Source organism: Stenella coeruleoalba (genome assembly GCF_951394435.1).
Source record: "Stenella coeruleoalba genome assembly, chromosome: 4".
Lineage (NCBI taxonomy): Eukaryota > Metazoa > Chordata > Mammalia > Artiodactyla > Delphinidae > Stenella > Stenella coeruleoalba.
Genome location: NC_137149.1, coordinates 66,176,562 through 66,195,688, shown reverse-complemented (window position 1 = coordinate 66,195,688; position 19,127 = coordinate 66,176,562). Strand labels below are relative to the sequence as shown.

Sequence of the window (19,127 nt, the reverse complement as noted above, 5' to 3'; positions counted from 1 at the left end):
AGCAGATGGTACCCTGGTGCCTTAAAAAACATAATGTAACTTTCAAAGGACTCAGCTATACACCCAGGGGATGGTTTGTGTATGTGGAAGGATCGGCCTCATAATTTGGTCAAATTTAGTTTTTCACTGGGAGTATTAAAATATGTGAGACGTGACAAACAAATAGGTGTATCTTCTCACTACGCTGACACATTGTGGAAAACCTCTTTCTTTCAGTGCTAGAAAAAGAATGTCAGTGATTGTTCGCACTCCATCCGGGAAGTTACGACTTTACTGCAAAGGAGCCGTAAGTTTTTATTTTTGTCTTTTACAGTTTTGATTTACGATGGTTTATAATGGATACGTTAAGCATTCTGCTACGGAAATGTAACACAGATGTTTAGCCTGAAGCTGCTGACGTCCACTTTGGGTAGTGTTTTATAGTAATAGTGTTCAGCCTCTTCTGGTGAAATATGGAATTCCTTCTGGGTAAATTTGGTGCTTTGAAAAAGTTTGGCCTGGGTTATTTATATAATTCAATGTTTGGTACATAATATTTGAGGTTTGTTGTTTAGAAATATGTTAGAAGCCAGTTAAATACGGAAAATATTTTAAAATTGAATTAGAGATGTAGTGACCTATACCAGTTTGAATTTAATTTTTTAAAGGCCGTAGAAATGGGGGAAAAAATGGATCACAATTACTGCTATAATTTCTTCATGTGGAGATTACTACTTGTATTGTATTTGCATTGGTTTAATTATAACAGAATTTCTAACTATTGGTTGGCTATGGTATATCGGTAGGTTATATTGACAAAATAGTCATTCTACCTGAATTTTTCTAGTTGAAATATGTCTACACTCATGGAAATATAAGAAATCTACTGCCCAGGGCCTTTTCTTTCTAATTCTTAAAATTAGTTAATATTTCCCTTTTGAATTATCCTTTCCAGGTACCTAGTATAGTTGGAGTAGTCAGGTAACTTACCAACTTGGAACTTTCCAGTTTCAACTATAATCACCAATCTTGCTTTATTACATAGAACTTGGAAACTGAACTTACCAAGAAACCCAAGCTTATTATTTGAATTCCTGTTGAGAATGTTTTTCAGTGCCTTGGTTTTAAAGCATTGAAATGTAATTTTTGAATGCCTTGGTTTTAAAGAATTTTGGTAGAATTATTTCGTGGTGTCTCGTGAATGTAGTTTTAGAATTCCTTTGGTTGTTGATTCAAACATCTAACATTTGTTTGCTGCGTGCATTTTATCTACTAGACTTTCAGCTGGATTTGGGGGTTAGGAAGATAAGACTCAAAACTTGTCAGGAGCTTAAGACTACTCAGGGAAATATATATAAAGAGAAGATTAGGATACAATATTGAAATATATTGTAAAGATCTTCCACCTCCCAGTGGTAATACATTAAGTGATAAAGTAATAAAGAGAGCCCTTAAGACCTCCCACTTTAAACGGTTTGTATGTGTCCAGTTTAACTACACCCAGTCCACATCCTCTTTTCTTAGTTTAGAGTAATCCAGCTAGAAACTTTGTTTGGGGCATTAAAGCGCTGAATAAAAAATACAAACATTGGACTTCTTTTTTGAATAATCATGAAGATAGTTTGCATACATTAACTTGCTTATTGCCGCTCCCAAATTAGTTATGATATGTGGTTGAATACTAAAAAAGCATAAACATGTAAAACAGCAAGGTGCATTTGAGAACTATGTGCAGTTTGGCAGAGAATAGCAGAATGTGAGGTTAGAAAGGTGAGCATGGGTTTTTCATGCTCGAGAACTTGTTCTTTCTTTCTGGATCATTCTGATGCCATTTAGAAGGTGATTTAAAGCAGAAAAGAGATGTATAGAGAGTTAGCAGTTGAAGCTGTTGACTACAGTCCAAGAAAAAGTTGATAAGGATCAAAACCTTATAACAGACAATTGCAGAGAGGATTAAGAGGACAGAGAGTTAGGACTTAGTAATTGATTACATGTGGGTGATGAGGGAAAAGATGATCTAGGATTATCAGATTTCTGTTTAGCTAACTAAATAGACTAAGTGATACCACTTACTAAGATAAAGAGTTGGGAGCTACATCTGGGCCATAAGAGCAAAGATACCTGCATTTCACAGGGGAAGATATATGGGGTGCTGATATAGGAGTTAAAAGTGTAGCTGGAAACTAAAAGCAGGGGATTGATGAGATCTCATATGGAGAAAATAATGCATGAAAAGAGAGGAGGGCTAAATGTGAAAAGTAGAGGATTCAGGAAGGACATTGAAATTTGGAGGAAAGCCTGAGGAGTCCGTTGATTCCTTGGCAGAGTGAATAATCAACAGTGACAAGTGCAACAGAATACCTTAGTAATGAAAGGCAATTAAGAAGTCTTCAAGGGCTTCCCTGGTGGCGCAGTGGTTGAGAATCTGCCTGCCAATGCAGGGGACACGGGTTCGAGCCCTGGTCTGGGAAGATCCCACATGCCGCGGAGCAACTAGGCCCGCGAGCCACAACTACTGAGCCTGCGCGTCTGGAGCTTGTGCTCCACAACAAGAGAGGCCGCGACAGTGAGAGCCCTGCACACCACGATGAAGAGTGGCCCCTGCTCGCCGCAACTAGAGAAAGCCCTCGCACAGAAATGAAGACCCAGCACAGCCAAAAATAAATATAAATAAATAAAAATTTAAAAAAAGAAGTCTTCAAGAATACTTTCCAGTCAACATGGTATTATCTGTTCATAGTTTGATGCACCTCCTTTATTCCAAAATCATAGCAGTGATGGATATAGTATAAAGAGAAAACAGAGGTAGACCAAAATAGGTATAGAAAATCAAGGTGGTACACTGAACTGAAGTCTTGAGCTGAGATGGGTAGGAGTCCCAGGCCCTGGGTTGGGAATCAGGGAGCAATGTCTAGAGTTTGGTTTCTGTGGGACAATGGGCACAAATAGTACTTTCTGTAAAATGCAGATAGGAGCCAGCCTCCCCTCTTTAAAACCTAAGATACTGGTAAACTTCCTAACCAGGAGAAGAGCTGAGGAAAGCTCATTCAAGCCCCTACTGGAGAGTACAGAAAACCACTAGATTGAAATGCACGTGAAGAAGGAAAGAGCAAGAGCAAAACTTGGAGGCACATGAGGAAATCTCATGTCGAAGAGAGAACAAACATGTAAACAACTGGATCATAAACTCACCCCAGATGAAATCATTTGTGTAAACTGTTCTGACAGAGGATGTTTAGAGCTCAACATGATAAAGAAATTACAGTTATTTTTAATCAAAAAGAAATTTGGGAGAGAGGGGAGAATAGGTTACATGTAAGATAAATTAGAAATCATAAATTTAAGAAAAAAACATCAACAAATGAAATAAGCTCTAGATAGAGTTGGAGGGGTGAGGATGGAGTTAGTGAATTGGAAGATAGTATTTGAAGAGTTCATTTAAAATATCACACAAAGAAATGGGGTGGGTGTGTGTGTGTGTGTGTGTGTGTGTGTGTGTGTGTGTGTATGACTTATTTTTCTTGCTTTTTTCCAGATTTTCAGTAATTGGGTTGTCTTGCTTTGTTAATTTTTAAGTGAAAAAGAAGGAAAAGTACACAATACACAAGTTGTGTCTGCAGTAGTAGCCAATTTAGGGAAAGTTACATTTACACAAATAAAAATTTAATTTATTCAAGAAAATAATCCTACTCCAATATTTATATTCAAGAGAGAAATTAGAAACTTGAGTAATACACTTAATGCTTTAGGGACCTTAAAGTGAGTGCAAATTTTCAAATTAAGTGCCCCCGAAATAAAATTCTGTGCCATATGCAAAAAAGACCACATCTGAAATTAGTTATTTCTAGCCATTCACCACCACGGCAGAGGCAAAGTGCAGATAATTCTGAAAGGCACACATAAACACAGTAAATGTTTGTCTGTATTTAAATATAGATGTGTATAATGTCTTTAGCAAATATTCCAGCCCCAGCTTCATGCAGCAGATCAATCTCAACTTGGTGTTTAGCTGGACAACAAGGGCAGATTCCTTGATGATTAGTAACTGGCTAATTTATAGCAAGATTATCTGCATGACATCAGTATAAATTACAGTGCTTAGCTAAGTAATTATATAAGACCTTTTTTTTTCCTACTTGATACTTTATTATTATTGATGCTTAAATTTCATTGTGTAGCTCTCCTTTGTTTGGCTTTACTGTATAATGTGGTATTCCATATAACTGAAATTTGGGGATAACTGAGAATTACATCAGTGCTTTGTTCATTTCACACATATTTTTTGAATACTTGGCGTGTGCAAGGCACTGTAGGTGAGGGACAGAGCAGCACTGGAACTTCAGACTAAAAGATGAACAGGAAAACAACGCTTTGTATGAAAATTTACCGAAGACAAATTCTTGGCCATGAAGCCTAGGCCCTTCACATAAGTGACTGTAATCTGACAGTGCATACCACTCCAGCAGCATCACCCCACCATGATTTTCCACTTCTACCTTGCCAAGGGCTAAGACACCAGATACGTAAATCCATTTAGGGTGATCATCAGTTTCTTCCACTAGAATGCTTAACTACATTGCAGAATTTAATCTCCCTAGCTTTCTTACGTATCACTTTTGTTTTCGTGACTTTAATTTTTTTTAAGATTTTCTTAATTTTAAAATGGCCTATTTTAATTTCATGGAAAATTTCATTAGCCTCTCAAAAAAATAGTTTGTAAGTTATACCTTTCGTTCTCAGAAAGGAGCCATGAGGGGAAATTATCATTTCCTTTTGCTTTGCCCCTCTTCCCATTCCACCACTGAAAAATGAAGAGAAATTCATAATCGGAGCCTGGAATATTCCATCTGTTCTGAGGTCACTAAGTTCTGTTTCTCTCAAGGGTTCTAAATCATACTCCATTAGTCTGCTTCCAAATCTCAGCCCTGAGACTGGAGACCCCAAAATGAGTAATGCCACTGAGAAAGTAATTGCAGGTAAATGATTTATTTTTTCCTGGTCTAATAAAACCATGAAGGCCAAATACTAAAATTCCTAAAACATTAAACCCAAGCTGAAGAACAACTAAAGGAACAATAGGCAATTTATAAAGGGACAAGAATTAGAGAAGCGTACTGATGCTTAAAGTTAAAGCTGAAAGGGACTTTAAAGATAATCCGGTAATTTAATTTTACAGACTAAATAAATTGAGCCTTAAAGCTAAAGTAACACAATGAGAAATATTCATCTGTAAGGTAATGCTAGGCTTGTCCAAGATCCTCCCTGCTCTACCCACCAGCCCACTCCATGAATTTAGACCTGTGTTTCTCAGAGTTTGTTCTTTTGTGAGCACCAATCCCATGAAGATGCCCTAACCTCTAAGAGGTTCAGTAGTAAGTTTGGGGCATATACCATACCGCCCCCTTGGAACCACCATGCGCATTAGCGTTTTAAAGGCTCTAAGAAGTATTGCCGCAGGGCAAGCTCTTTCGCTTTGTTTAGTCCAGCATTTCCCAAACTCTTTGAGTCCTGGACCATTCTTCCTTATAGCACCTGTGAACACTGCATTGTTCTGCAAAATCTTCAGGAGTTGGGGGAGATATTGCAGCACATCACAGGTAGGCGAAGTATTGATAGAATATGAGGTTTTGAACATTGCAGTAATTATGGATTTATTCAGAAAGGAGAAAGATGAAAATACAGGACCAGAACCTTATTTCTTAGTGTCATAAGGGAAACAGTGTTATTAGGGAAAAATATTTTGTACTTCAACACTAATGCTAAAAGTGATTTTTTTAATACTCATTTGCTGCTAATAATGTTGCCAACATCAACTTTATTAAACTCAGAATTCTTAGTTTAAGTGTGTATACCTTCTGTTCGTTTTCCAGGACACTGTAATTTATGACCGACTAGCAGAGACTTCAAAATACAAAGAAATTACCCTAAAACATTTAGAGCAGTTTGCTACAGAAGGTGAGTGTAATATGGCAATAAAGCATGATTAAAATAAAGTGAAATCATATACTACCAATATATTACAGTATCATTCTTATTATTTTACTTAGAGATTCCTAAAGTAAGATGAAAATAAATGTTGATAATTTAGATTATACTCTATGCTGTTCCCACCCATTATTTTTATTTTGCTCTCCTGTATTTATTAAAATTTTGAGAGACTTTGCCCCCACGTTTTAGGGGATGTAGGGCCTATAAATCTGTTTGCTTTTTAGAATAAATACTGTTTACAGGTTTTTTTTTTTTCCAGCATTTCAGACTTTCTTCAAACACACAAATGGTAACAAAGGGCACCCACAAGTGACAGACATGGTCCCTAAGGCCTGGCTCAAAGGCCATGCTGGAGGGTGTGAGGGACTTCTCAGCCCTACTCCCTCAGCAGCTCTGTCCCTTCCTACTCTACACCTCACAGGCACCTCTGAGATCAGTTGAAAGTGCACAGAGGGCTTCCCTGGTGGCACAGTGGTTGAGAGTCCGCCTGCCGATGCGGGGACACGGGTTCGTGCCCCGGTCTGGGAAGATCCCACATGCTGCGGAGCGGCTGGGCCCGTGAGCCATGGCCGCTGAGCCTGCGCGTCCGGAGCCTGTGCTCCGCAACGAGAGAGGCCACAACAGTGAGAGGCCCGCGTACTGCAAAAAAAAAAAGTGCACAGAAACTAAGTTACTGTAGAGGAAGTTGGGCCCTGCCTCGCTGGCAAGAAAGAGGAGCAGGTTCTGAGGAAAAGATGGAAGCGGGCTACTGGGTCACCACTCAGGAGATGCCAGGCTGCTCCCTGGTCTGGCCTGTGTCACCCACAGCCTTGGACCTGGGCAGAGAAGGAAGCAAGGAGACACTCCCAACATGGCAGCCCTGGGCAGCTGGAGAGTGTGGGTCACTGGTCATGTGATACCCCAAAGCCAATGACCAGACCTCTCTCTGTTTACAGTTTAAATGCTTTATAGCTCAAGCAATGCAGAAGGAAAGAAACAAGAGTCGAAGAACTGGGTATTCTAATCTAAGAAAGAGGAGAAGAAATAAATAAATCTCTGTAACTCTTAAAATAGTTATTCAACTTAGTGTCAACTCAGAACTTTTTATTAAGCCCCTACCACCTGCCAGGCTCTGTGTGAGACCTGAGAATCCATGGCAGACATGCTTAGTTCTGTCTCTGTTCTACTGAAATGTAGTCTAGGGAGATGATCTAGATGAGATGAAAGGAAGTGAGAGTTGGTACACATTAGGGTCAGTTCCTACAGGAATTTATAGAGTCTTATCTCTAAACTTAACAAAAGTGGCCAGCGCCGTATCTGAATCTCCCATCCAAGTTTTCACTCTTGTCTGCGTCTGCTGGAACTGTTGCCAGTGGCACTGAGCCTGACCTCTGATCCAATCCTTTTCCTCTTAATCCAAGCTACAGAAAGATAGGAATGTTTTTAAAAGCACTAGGCTTTGAAAAGCAGGAACATGAAGAACCTTCTCCTATTTCTCCTCCAAAGATGGAAGAGCATGAAGACCCACACGTCTGTAGAGTTCAGATTCCATGAGGCGCAGCTTCAGAGGGGCTTGGCAGGTACAACCTACCCAGCACACAGCACAGGTTCCTTTTTTGAGGAGGGTTAGGGGAGCATCTTTCTCCTCTCTGGTTGTGATGTTAAAGATATTCCAGCTCCTAGACACATTCCAATTGGCTTGGCCTCCACCTCCACCCCTTTGTCTCTGGCCCTAGGTGAGCAGCACTTGTGCACCATGGCTACCCCAGAGTAAGTTTCCAGCCAGGTTTCCAGAAGAGAAAAACATGTCCTAATATGGCCCAAAGATTTAAGTTCTACTCGAAATGATCTGGCAGTGGACAAGCCTACTCCTTTCTTGGAAGATGGTGTCCTCTGGCCACTTTATGTCCTATCTTCTTTGCTTCTTTTTTTTTTTTTTGGCTGTGTTGGGTCTTCACTGCTATGCGCGGCCCTCTCTAGTTCTGGTGAGCAGGGGCCACCCTTCACTGCGGTGAGCAGGCTTCTCATTGCGGTGGGTTCTCTTGTTGCCGAGCACGGGCTCTAGGCACGCGGGCTTCAGTAGTTGTGGCACACGGGCTCTAGAGCACAAGCTCAGTAGTTGTGGCACATGGGCCCAGCTGCTCCACGGCATGTGGGATCCTCCCAGACCAGGGCTCGAACCCGTGTCCCCTGCATTGGCAGGTGGATTTTTTTTTTAAACATCTTTTATTGGAGTATAACTGCTTTACAATGGTGTGTTAGTTTCTGTTTTATAACAAAGTGAATCAGCTATACATATACATATATCCCCATATCTCCTCCCTCTTGCATCTCCCTCCCACCCTCCCTATCCCACCCCTCTAGGTGGTCACAAAGCACTGAGCTGATCTTCCTGTGCTATGCAGCTGCTTCCCACTAGCTATCTATTTTACATTTGGTAGTGTATATATGTCCATGCCACTCTCTCACTTCGTCCAAGCTTACCCTTCCCCCTCCCCATGTCCTCAAGTCCATTTTCTTTGTCTGCGTCTTTATTCCTGTCCTGCCCCTAGGTTCTTCAGAACAGTTTTTTTTTTTTAGATTCCATATATATGTGTTAGCATACAATATTTGTTTTTCTCTTTCTGACTTACTTCACTCTGTATGACAGAGTCTAGGTCCATCCACCTCACTACAAATAACTCAATTTCGTTTCTTTTTATGGCTGAGTAATATTCCATTGTATATACGTGCCACATCTTCTTTATCCATTCATCTGTCGATGGACACTTAGGTTGCTTCCATGTCCCGGCTATTGTAAATAGAGCTGCAGTGAACATTGTGGTACATGACTCTTTTTGATGGCAGGCAGATTCTTAACCACTGCACCACCGGGGAAGCCCCTCTTCTTTGCTTCTTTTTCTGACATGGTCCCAGGCATATTTTAGTTGACTTGAGATCACTAGCACCTAATTGTCTGAGAGCTAAATGACCTTGAGCGAGGACATTGTCTTCTTGGGAACCTAGTTAACTGCATTTATCTTGGCTGGCAAATGCTTCTCCCTCTTCCTTGTTCCAGCTCATCAACTTTTTTCTGGCTGAGGGTAGCCTCCAAGTGAATTATAAAATTGACAGGCATTGAGCACTAGAAGTAGGTCACTTCAAACATCAGCTGGGGGGCTTCCCTGGTGGCGCAGTGGTTGAGAGTCCGCCTGCCGATGCAGGCGACACAGGTTCGTGCCCCGGTCCGGGAAGATCCCACATGCCGCGGAGTGGCTGGGCCCATGAGCCATGGCCGCTGAGCCTGCGCGTCCGGAGCCTGTGCTCCGCAATGGGAGAGAGTCACTGTCCCTCAGTTTTTTAGACTCTTTATACTACAGATTCACAGTGGTAAAAGAGCAGTAGTAAATACAACCATATATCCCAGTTAGAGGAAGGTGGCTCTCCCAGTAGACCCCATTGGGGTCCCTCTCTTCCTTACTTCATAAGCGTCTGTGAAGCCACTGTGTTCAGCACTGGAGTTACAGGTATGAAGAACTCCGGGACCCTGCCCTTCAGGAGCTTCAAGCTAATGTAGGAGATCACAAGGAAAATAATATGAAACATTGTCATTCATACCACAGGAGTACTGGGGATTTCTGCCTTTGGGGTCTGGGTGAGAGGAGGATGCTTCAAAGAGATGGTTTTAAGAACTGAGTCTTAAAGTAGATGCAAGGCAGGCAGCAGAGGGGGATTGAGAGAGGGTGGAATGGAGAAAAAAATGACCAGTTTGTGCAAAGACCCTACCATGGGAAGTGAATAGCAGAGAATGAGGTGGAAGGCAATTGATATGTGGTGACTGAGCCAGACTCTGAGGTTTGGACTTCATCCTGGGGAACGATTAAAAGACTTCAAGCAAAGGAATAACCTGATGAGATTCATTCAGATTTTAGAAAAGTTACTCGAGGCATGGAGGGTGGATTGAAAGAGCTGGGGAATTGGACACTAAGGTTCCATTGAACTTGAATCAGATTTCAACATATTGTTTGAACTGAATCAGTGTTTTCGAAATGAGACTTCGTTAAATAAAAATGGAAGTGTCAATCCAAATTTAAACCACTTCTTTCACCCCAAAATGAAACTTCATGCTGTTTGCAGACAACCCTTACCCACACTCCAACCCCCCAGGAAAATTAACCTACTATTTGTCACTATAAATTTACCTTTTCTGGACTTTTCTTTTAATGAAATTCTACAACATGTGATCTTCTGTGTCTGGCTTCTTCCACTTAACATATGGTTTTGGAGGTCGTCTATGCTGCAGTGTGCATCACTACTCCATTCCTTTTCATTGTTCAAGAGTATTCTGTTGTATGGATACACCAGTTTTTGTTTATCTGTTCACCAGTTGATGGACATTTGGACTGTTTCCTTTTGGGGGCTGGTATGAATGGTGCTGCTAATGAACATTTACCTGCAAGTGCTTGTGTGGATGTATGATTTCATTTCTCTTAGGTAGATAGCTGGGAGTGAAATTGCTGGGTCATATATTTATGTTTAACATTTCTAGAAAGTACCAAACTGCTTTGCAGAGTGGCTGCAGCATCATTCTACCTAACTATAAATTTCCTGAGCACCAGATAAATATCACTGTGCTATGGGGAAAAAAAAATAAGGAAGTGTCAGACTTCTGAACAAAATCTTATTTGATGTTGTGGTTGGGGGTGTATGCTCCCTTTTTTCAGGGTTAAGAACTTTGTGTTTTGCCGTGGCTGAGATTTCAGAGAGCGACTTTCAGGAGTGGCGAACGGTCTATCACCGGGCGTCCACGTCCGTGCAGAACAGGCTGCTCAAACTGGAAGAGAGCTACGAGTTAATTGAAAAGGTACGTGGAAGACTGTTTTGCCCGTAAGGCAAGTTTGGTTTCCAGAAAACTTGTCTTAATTCAAGGGGCCAATAAAATTAAAATCAAAATATCTTGACATACCACTAAACTGTTGAATCTCCTCCGGTCTAAGCACTGACAGCTCTTAAAGTTTTTGCTGAAAAGTCTCTGGAATTGCTTTATATAGATCTGGGCTCTTTTCACAATTTTGGATCAAATTTAGCCTCATCTAGCAATACCTTTGCCAAAATCTTCCATTGCGTCAGCATTGCTGAAGGTGTGCATGCCTCCTGCTCACACACAGACATGCACACACATGCATGTGTGTATATAGTTAATGAAGGCATATAATGTGTAATACAAAGTAATATAATAAATATACAGCTTGTGTGACTCCATAGCCAATCATATAGAATGTATAAGTGAACAACCCAGTGCTTATACCTGACCTGTCATTGTTCACTTAGATACATCCATCATTTCTGCCACAACTATAAATATCCTCATTTTACCGACAAAGAAACCAAGGCTCTTCAGCCAAAAAAGTGATGGATACGCTATGATTGATGCTGCATAAATAGCAAGAAATCTTGCTTCCTAAATTAAAAATAGCAGACATTTTTTTTTTTTTTTTTTTTTTTTTTTGCTGTACGCGGGCCTCTCACTGTTGTGACCTCTCCCGCCGCGGAGCACAGGCTCCGGACGCGCAGGCTCAGCAGCCATGGCTCACGGGCCCAGCCGCTCCGCGGCATGTGGAATCCTCCCAGACCGGGGCACGAACGCGTGTACCCTGCATCGGCAGGCGGACTCCCAACCACTGCGCCACCAGGGAAGCCCCAGACATTTTTATGTTGTACTTACCGTGTGCCACGTGCTGTTTGTAGCACTTGAATCTATTAACCCAGCGGTCCCCAACCTTTTTGGCACCGGGGACCAGTTTCATAGAAGACAATTTTTCCACAGACCAGGGAGGGAGGATGGTTTCGGGATGATTCAAGCACATTACATTTATTGTACACTTTATTTCTATTATTATTACATTGTGATATATAATGAAATAATTATACGACTCACCATAATGCTGCCAGGAGGCGGAGCTCAGGCGGTAACGCGATTGATGGGGAGCGGCTGTAAATACAGATGAAGCTTCGCTCGCTCTCCCGCTGCTCACCTCTTGCTGTGGGCCAGGTTCCTAACAGGCCACGGACCTATAGGGGTCCATGGCCCGAGGGTTGGGGACCCCTGTATTAAATTATTTAATCTTCATAGCATCCCTTTGAGGTAGGTAGTGTTAATTATCCCAACTGTGCAGATGAAGAAATCAGGGTACCAGAGAGGTTAAGTAATTTTACAGATTACTCGGCTCATAGAGGGTGAACCAGAATTCTGACTCTGGCTCCAGAGTTCATACTCTTAGCCACTCGAGTATCTTCATTCTGACTTCCTAATGACATAATTCCTTCAACTATACTCATGTTTATAAGGCATAGACTCAAGCTTGCTTCAAGTTGATCTTGCCTTCAGATGAGTGACGACTGACATGTTTTTTCTTCGTCTCTCTCAATGTACTTCCTGTCTTGGATGGTAGCCAGCACCATGCATGTCTCCCTGGACCCTTCCCTCCTTCCTCTCCCCGCATGCCGCCCACTCTGTGTAATACCGGCAGTGGCATGGTACAGCTGGAGGTGGTTTTCTCCGGTATGCAGTTGCCACTTGTGACTCTAGATACTGTTCCCCTGTCTTCTCAGTGGATTGAGATCACTTTAGAAGCTAGTTTGTGTCTCATCTCTCCCTTATATTTGGATCTATTTTGTATCCTCCTTATTTCTCAGAAGACTTGTGATAGCATGTATGGAACCCTCCAACTCGATAAATCCCACCACCGCCACCAATTTTAGATGTGCACACACAGCAGGAGACTTGTTATTAATTTATTGAATTTCTCCCTTTTTTTTCTAATATCCTTATATATGGTTATGTGTTTGGAATATTAGTGAAATAAAGTAATTTTTTATTTATGAGACCATGACTATAATCTCTTTCAATATCTCCAACCAAAGTCCCATATTGTCTTAAAGTACTAACGGTATTGATTCTTAATCTTTGGCTTTTCGTACTCTTTTGAGAAGTTAAAAAAAAAAAAACTGTTTGGAAATGATTCTTTTTCTCCTGTCTCCTTTCCTACACAGCCTGCATATAATGTAGCCTTTTCCCCTGTGGCAATGGTAGAATTAATATATAATAACTGAATAAAAATATTTTAAGTGGATTCTAACCATTAAATTTTGTTTCTACTTGAAGTGCACTGTAGCAGATTCTGGAGTTCAATGTTTAATGTGCCTAACATTTTTACTGTGACTGTCCTAGAGTTTATAGATTCGATTTTATAGGTTTAACAGTTGTGTGTGTGTGTGTGTGTGTGTGTGTGTGTGTTTAATATGTCATTAAATTTTGACTTCGCTCTTTTAACTAAAACAGATGTTCAGCCTTTCTTCCAGCAGATGGCGATCGCGAGTCACATTGAAATTTCAGTTGCCTGGGGAACTCCATTACATGTATTTATATATTTTTAGTTTACAGATACAGAAGCCTCCCTTATGACTGTCTCTTACCTAAAATAAATGAAAAAGGGAATTTATAGCTAATTCCTCTTTACTTCATGATAAGCCATGCTCTCTTTTATTGAAAAATCAGAAAGGTGAAGAGATTGGTTCCCATGGTCAGCCAGCTTGTTCCATATAAGGACTGATTTTCTATATCCCCTGAAACCATCGTTTCTTTCAGTAATTAACTTAAGTAACTTTCATTAAGCGGTTAATAGTTGCTACGTATCAGGGATGCACAACCAATTAAGGAACACTCAGTGTGGCCCTCTGAGTGTCATGGTCTGAACCAGTTCCTTCAGGAAAGCCAGAGGAGTGACCCACAAACTTGGGCCATAGCAAGCTTTCAGAGAGGTGGTAACTTTTGAAATGAGCCTCAAAAGATTATTTTACCAGTTAAAGGAGAGCAGAGGTCTTCTTAAAAGAAAAAGAATAGGCACAATGACACAGAGGGGTCCCTGCAACTAAAAGCTGCTTTTCTGAAAAATGATTCTCCCCCCTGATCGTTTGGGGACTGTAGGGTGAGAGCGGGTCTCTCTTGGTCTGAGCTTCCATTCTTTGTTAAAATCAGCTGGGATTGGTATTCAGGAGGAGTTGTGGGGGACTGTTACCACACATCGTAGTGAGGCAGGTTTCAGTGTGTCAGCGCAGGTTCTGCTGGTGTGTCACTCTAACTTAAATTTAGCTGTCATAGTCCTAGGCTCATCCGTTTTGGCTTCTTCCTTGGCTACTTTAAATGAGACTCATTTATTGTAATCTATTTTTCATATGCTTGGGATCTGTTTTTTATATAGACCATAATATTGGACTTGTAAGATAATGACTTTTAAACTGAGAGTGGTTTTCAAATCTCTCTTTTTTTCTAAGAGCAGGACCCATTTTCCAAACTAAATATTGCCTGAATATATTTATATATTTTCAGTGTATATGTAATATACAGAAGCAGAGCTTCTCTGGTTAACAAGTGGAGAGGTGGGGAGAAGCCCCTAACTGTCTCTCCCTTCAGACCCTTGCCCTCATCATGGTCCACGAGTGGCTTTTCAGGACTCTGGGGCTCCACGGAGCACAGTTTGGAAACCAGATAATATTCCGTATGTGCGTGAAATTTTTAGGAAATGTGCTTCTCAAAATTTCTATAGATATTTTCCCTCGCTTTTCAACAAAAGATCAGAACATCCTTGTGGTCATACACAAGACGTTTCTGGCCATATTTGAATTAATGATGCAAAATGCCATTGACACATTAATGGTAGCATTACATTAAAGGCATTTAAAATGTGGAAGATTTGTAGAGCTTTTCCTGAAATCAAGAATGTATTTTTAATAAGTTACAAAATAAGTGGAAATGTTATAATATGGTTAAGGTTGTACTTTTAAACCCTGCTGTCTGTCTTATCCCTCCAGTGTTTGTTCAAACAAGTAATTCAGTTTTCAAAATTTAGTTAAAAGCCTTATTCCCTTGGGGGCTATAACTCCTAGCATAATTCCAAAAACATGTATCAAAATAAGCCAAGAACATCCAAGAAGATAATGCCATGTGTCCCCTGGTGCAATGCTTTGTTACTTTTCTACCCAGCTCATCTGAGCACTAGAATGCCCCCCTTCACCTTCAGGGCACAGTAAGGGAGAGAGGATGTGAAAGGTTTGAAAAAGTTCTCTGGATAGGGTTTTCCCTAGTAACAGTCATTTTTAGAGGATTTAGGACTTTTACATCCATCTATAAAATATCATCAACATCTCTGCTACACAGTTGTACAGTTTGGTCTCCAACACTTGCATTCAGATGGTAGACTTTTCAGGATTAAAAAGAAATCATTTCTCTGATGCTATGAGTTGTTTCAGGATGTTCCTGAAATATCTTTTTTCTTTTACTAAATAAAGGTCAGGAAGGTGACATTTATTACTAGGAAACCCAAGACATTCAGGAGCAAGAAGGCTCACGTAGTTAAAATGCCAAAGGGATTATGAGAATCACATCAGTTATTGAGGTGTCTTTACCCAGTTTGAGGAGAATTGTAGTATCACTTGGGTTTTGTGGACAGAAAACAGCTTTTCGTCTCTGTTCATCACCACCTGAAAGAATTTACAATTGTCTCATTCTTTCAGACAGCACACTTGACCTGTTTTACCTTCTTTAGCCTATTTCTTTTGAAAGACAATGTATTTGGACTTGTAATTTAGATTATGAAACCACTTATAGTGTTGGTCTATGTTTTTAAGTATTAGATTTTTTTTTTTTTTGCAGTACGCGGGCCTCTCACTGTTGTGGCCTCTCCCGCTGCGGAGCACAGGCTCCGGACGCGCAGGCTCAGCGGCCGTGGCTCACGGGCCCAGCCGCTCCACGGCATGTGGGATCTTCACGGACCGGGGCACGAACCCGTGTCCCCTGCATCGGCAGGCGGACTCTCAACCACTGCGCCACCAGGGAAGCCCTAGATTATTTTTTAAATTAAGAATTTATTTGTTATTTGGTCGGGAAAGAATTGCAAATAAATAACAGAATAATTATCAAGTCTTATACTTCATTAGCAGTGGTTTCTCTGTAATTTCTCACCTTCCTCTTTGATCTGCTACTTTATATTTATTTCTAAGACACAAATTTATTTGCCTCATACTTATAGTATGCTGCTGGATTCCTTTGAAAATTAGTGGTACAGAGGGCTTTGATCTTACTTATTGGGGAATATTTTATAATTAAACCATTGGTCGAAATATGAAGGTATTCCTTCATGGTAAATAGAGTTTTTGAAAAATTTTTATATTTATTTGCTTCAATAGGGAAATGCAATTGCATAAATTACCTTCTAATCACTTCTGATGTTTGAGAAAGCAAATTATTTATCTTGAGCATTACAGAAAACAGTGAGATATAATACTTGTCTAGTAGTTCCCCGGTGATAAAATTGTTCTTGTCTTCTTCTCTTATTATGAGGCATAAATTACAAAATATGCTTTTTGAAAAATCAAAGCTTACCCCATACTTTTATCTGTTAATGTTTTTTAGATTAATTATGGGTCAGAGAGGATCATTTTTGAGCTTAAGAGTAATCAAAAAGCTACAATTTTGGCAGCATTTAGCACCCCTTTGAATCAGATAGCTGTGTTGTGTCTTATATGCACAAATTTTTATAATTCATAGTTAATATATATCTTCCACTAGACTGAAGCTTCATGAGAGCAGGGATCGTTTTTATCGAACTCATCTCTGTGTCTCCAAGAACTGCCTGTCTGGCCTGTATTAATCACTGAATAAGTATTTTATGAATAAATGAATGAGTCAATTAACTAATTCAAAGGCTAAATTTACTTAGTAAGTGCTTGCTTAACGAAAGCCTGCCTTCTGTTACCCACATAGTTCATGCTTTCTGCACATTTGAGGATGTTGGTTTCAAATGCGTTGTCACTAAGGATACTTTAGGGATGTGTTAGAAAAGGTAGCTAAGGATTTTAAAGGATGCATTCGTTAGAAATTTAGACTCAGTCATTTTTTTAAAAACCTGTCTTCCTACTTATTTAACAGATGAATGTCGGACACACTTGGTCGCAAAGATTCAACAACAAATGCCTCAGCACTTGTCAGGCTCTGTTGTGGACTCTGGGGGCACAGGAGGGGGAAAGGATGGAAAAATCCCTGTCTTCATTTCAGTGCAGGGAGATAGGCAGTAAACTTAAACACTGGAAAATGTCATTGCAGACAGGGCTGAGCACCCTGGGCTCCGCGATAGGCACCGAGATAGGACAGTGAGGTAGTTAGTGATCTTTTTTTTTTATTTTATCTCCTTGGTTCCTCCCCAAAATATGGTTGACATTTCTGGGATTTTTGAGAAGACTGCCTTGATGTGGCATAATACAGACTGACCACTACACTCGGGGGTAACTAACAGCAGTCCAGCACCCTTCCCAACATATGGTGGGGAGTGGTGTAGAGGATTCCTAGAGAAATAGAAAAGTTAATGAAAAACAGAACTTTTCCTGAACATTTATGACTGCCAAATTCACAGTCATTTCTGTATTCGAACTGAATACTTTTTCAGATAAAACCACCCGTTTCTATTCTTAGTAGCTGCCAATATCACTTTCATTTGTACTAAAAACTGAAACGTACTAGATGAAAATTTACATGATGTACTGGTGATTTTGTGGTTTCAAATTCCAGTAGTTTCCTGTTTTACTGTTTGCTTAAGAACATTTGCAGTCTGTCAGCTTATCTACTAAGAAGACCTGCCAGTTTTTGAGCCTCTACTAAGCTTCAAGTCCTCTGCTCCTTAACTTGATTAGTTAGTTCCAGGGGCCTCTAACGTGGGGTACACAAAATGAACCACGGGGGTAAGCAAGAAAATGTTATAACTTCTGCTTCTATTTATGTTTTACTCATCTTTTTTTTTTACAATTTGTTGTTGCATTTTGCAATGTATATAATTTATTAACATTAACAAAGCAAATCGGATATACAAAAGATATATATATATCTTTATATATAAGATATATATATCTTAGGTATATATATATATATATATAGGTATATATATATCTTAGGTATATATATATCTTAGGTAAGTACTCAACATCTTTTCCTACCTGTACTCAAAAAAAAAAAAAGGTTAAGGTAAACAATCTATTTTCATCCTCAAAACAACTCTAGTACAGCCATATTATTAGCCTTATCTTGCTGATGTAGAAATTCTTAAGTTATTTGCTGAAGGACACATAGCCAGTAGTTGGCAGAGCAGGGATTCAAATCCCAGTTCTGTCTTAATTCCAGATCTCAAGTTCCTAATCCGTATGTTATTCTGCCAGGACGGTTTAAAAGAAAGCAAGAATGTATGTAAAATGTTGGTGACTTGAAAAGTAAAATGTAACCACGTGTGTAGTTGAGTCATCATGAGATCAGCCCTTGGGGTGGGGAGGCATGGTATTCAGGACCCGTCTGCGTAGGAAATGAGGCAGGCTGTGTGCACTCTGTGTAATGTAATGTACTCTATCCTCCTTAAAAATGAAGGTGGGGGGCTTCCCTGGTGGCGCAGTGGTTGGGAGTCCGCCTGCCGATGCAGGGGATGCGGGTTCGTGCCCTGGTCCGGGAAGATCCCCCATGCTGCGGAGCGGCTGGGCCCGTGAGCCACGGCCGCTGAGCCTGCACGTCTGGAGCCTGTGCTCCGCAACGGGAGAGGCCACAACAGTGAGAGGCCCGCATACCGCAAAAAAAAAAAAAAAAAAAAAAAAATGAAGGTGGGAATATGTTTTTCATGATTTTCCCTCAACTCGTCTTTAGAGTCTTCTTAGTGAAAGTACTTAATGTTCCCTTAGATCTCTGATCTCACGCTTCTCCTTTCTGGCTGATCGATCCCTAATTATGAACGCTTTGAGGTAGACTTTCCACACTGGGTTTTGCTCTCTTCTCACTCCGATAAGATGGATGTGTTGTTTTTGCAGGCTACACCCAGTCGCCTCTCAAATCCTGATTCTTTTCAGCTGGGTGTGTGAATTCTGACCTTATTTGGCAAGCCCTTGGCTCTGTGACAATTCAAATATGATTTCTGTGGTTCAAAAAGCACCAAGTTAAAACCTCCTTCTTGGCCTTGGTTGCCTGATTTCTCCAGAAGCAGGCTAATGAGCCATGCCAGTGATTTAATGCTGTTAGTCTTGGTGTACTCTAGCTCAGCTTAAACTGAAAGGACAGAGGTGTGAGAGTCTCTTCTGTTAAATAAAACCCCTTTGTTGTGTGCAAAGAGATGTTG

The 19,127-nt window shown here is 40.5% G+C and overlaps 1 protein-coding gene across 4 annotated transcripts in view; it reads left to right on the top strand.

Moving 5' to 3' along the window:
• The window catches only part of ATP8A1 (ATPase phospholipid transporting 8A1), a 238,452-nt gene that overhangs the window by 111,155 nt on the left and 108,170 nt on the right, over positions 1-19,127 (top strand). For 3 of the 4 annotated variants that reach the window (XM_079920695.1, XM_079920694.1, XM_079920697.1), the window contains 3 exons: positions 217-286; positions 5,850-5,934; positions 10,650-10,789. In XM_079920695.1, coding sequence (XP_079776821.1) covers positions 217-286; positions 5,850-5,934; positions 10,650-10,789 — 295 coding nt within the window. The remainder of the gene's footprint in view (positions 1-216; positions 287-5,849; positions 5,935-10,649; positions 10,790-19,127) is intronic. The other variant, XM_079920696.1, reaches the window with a different exon arrangement.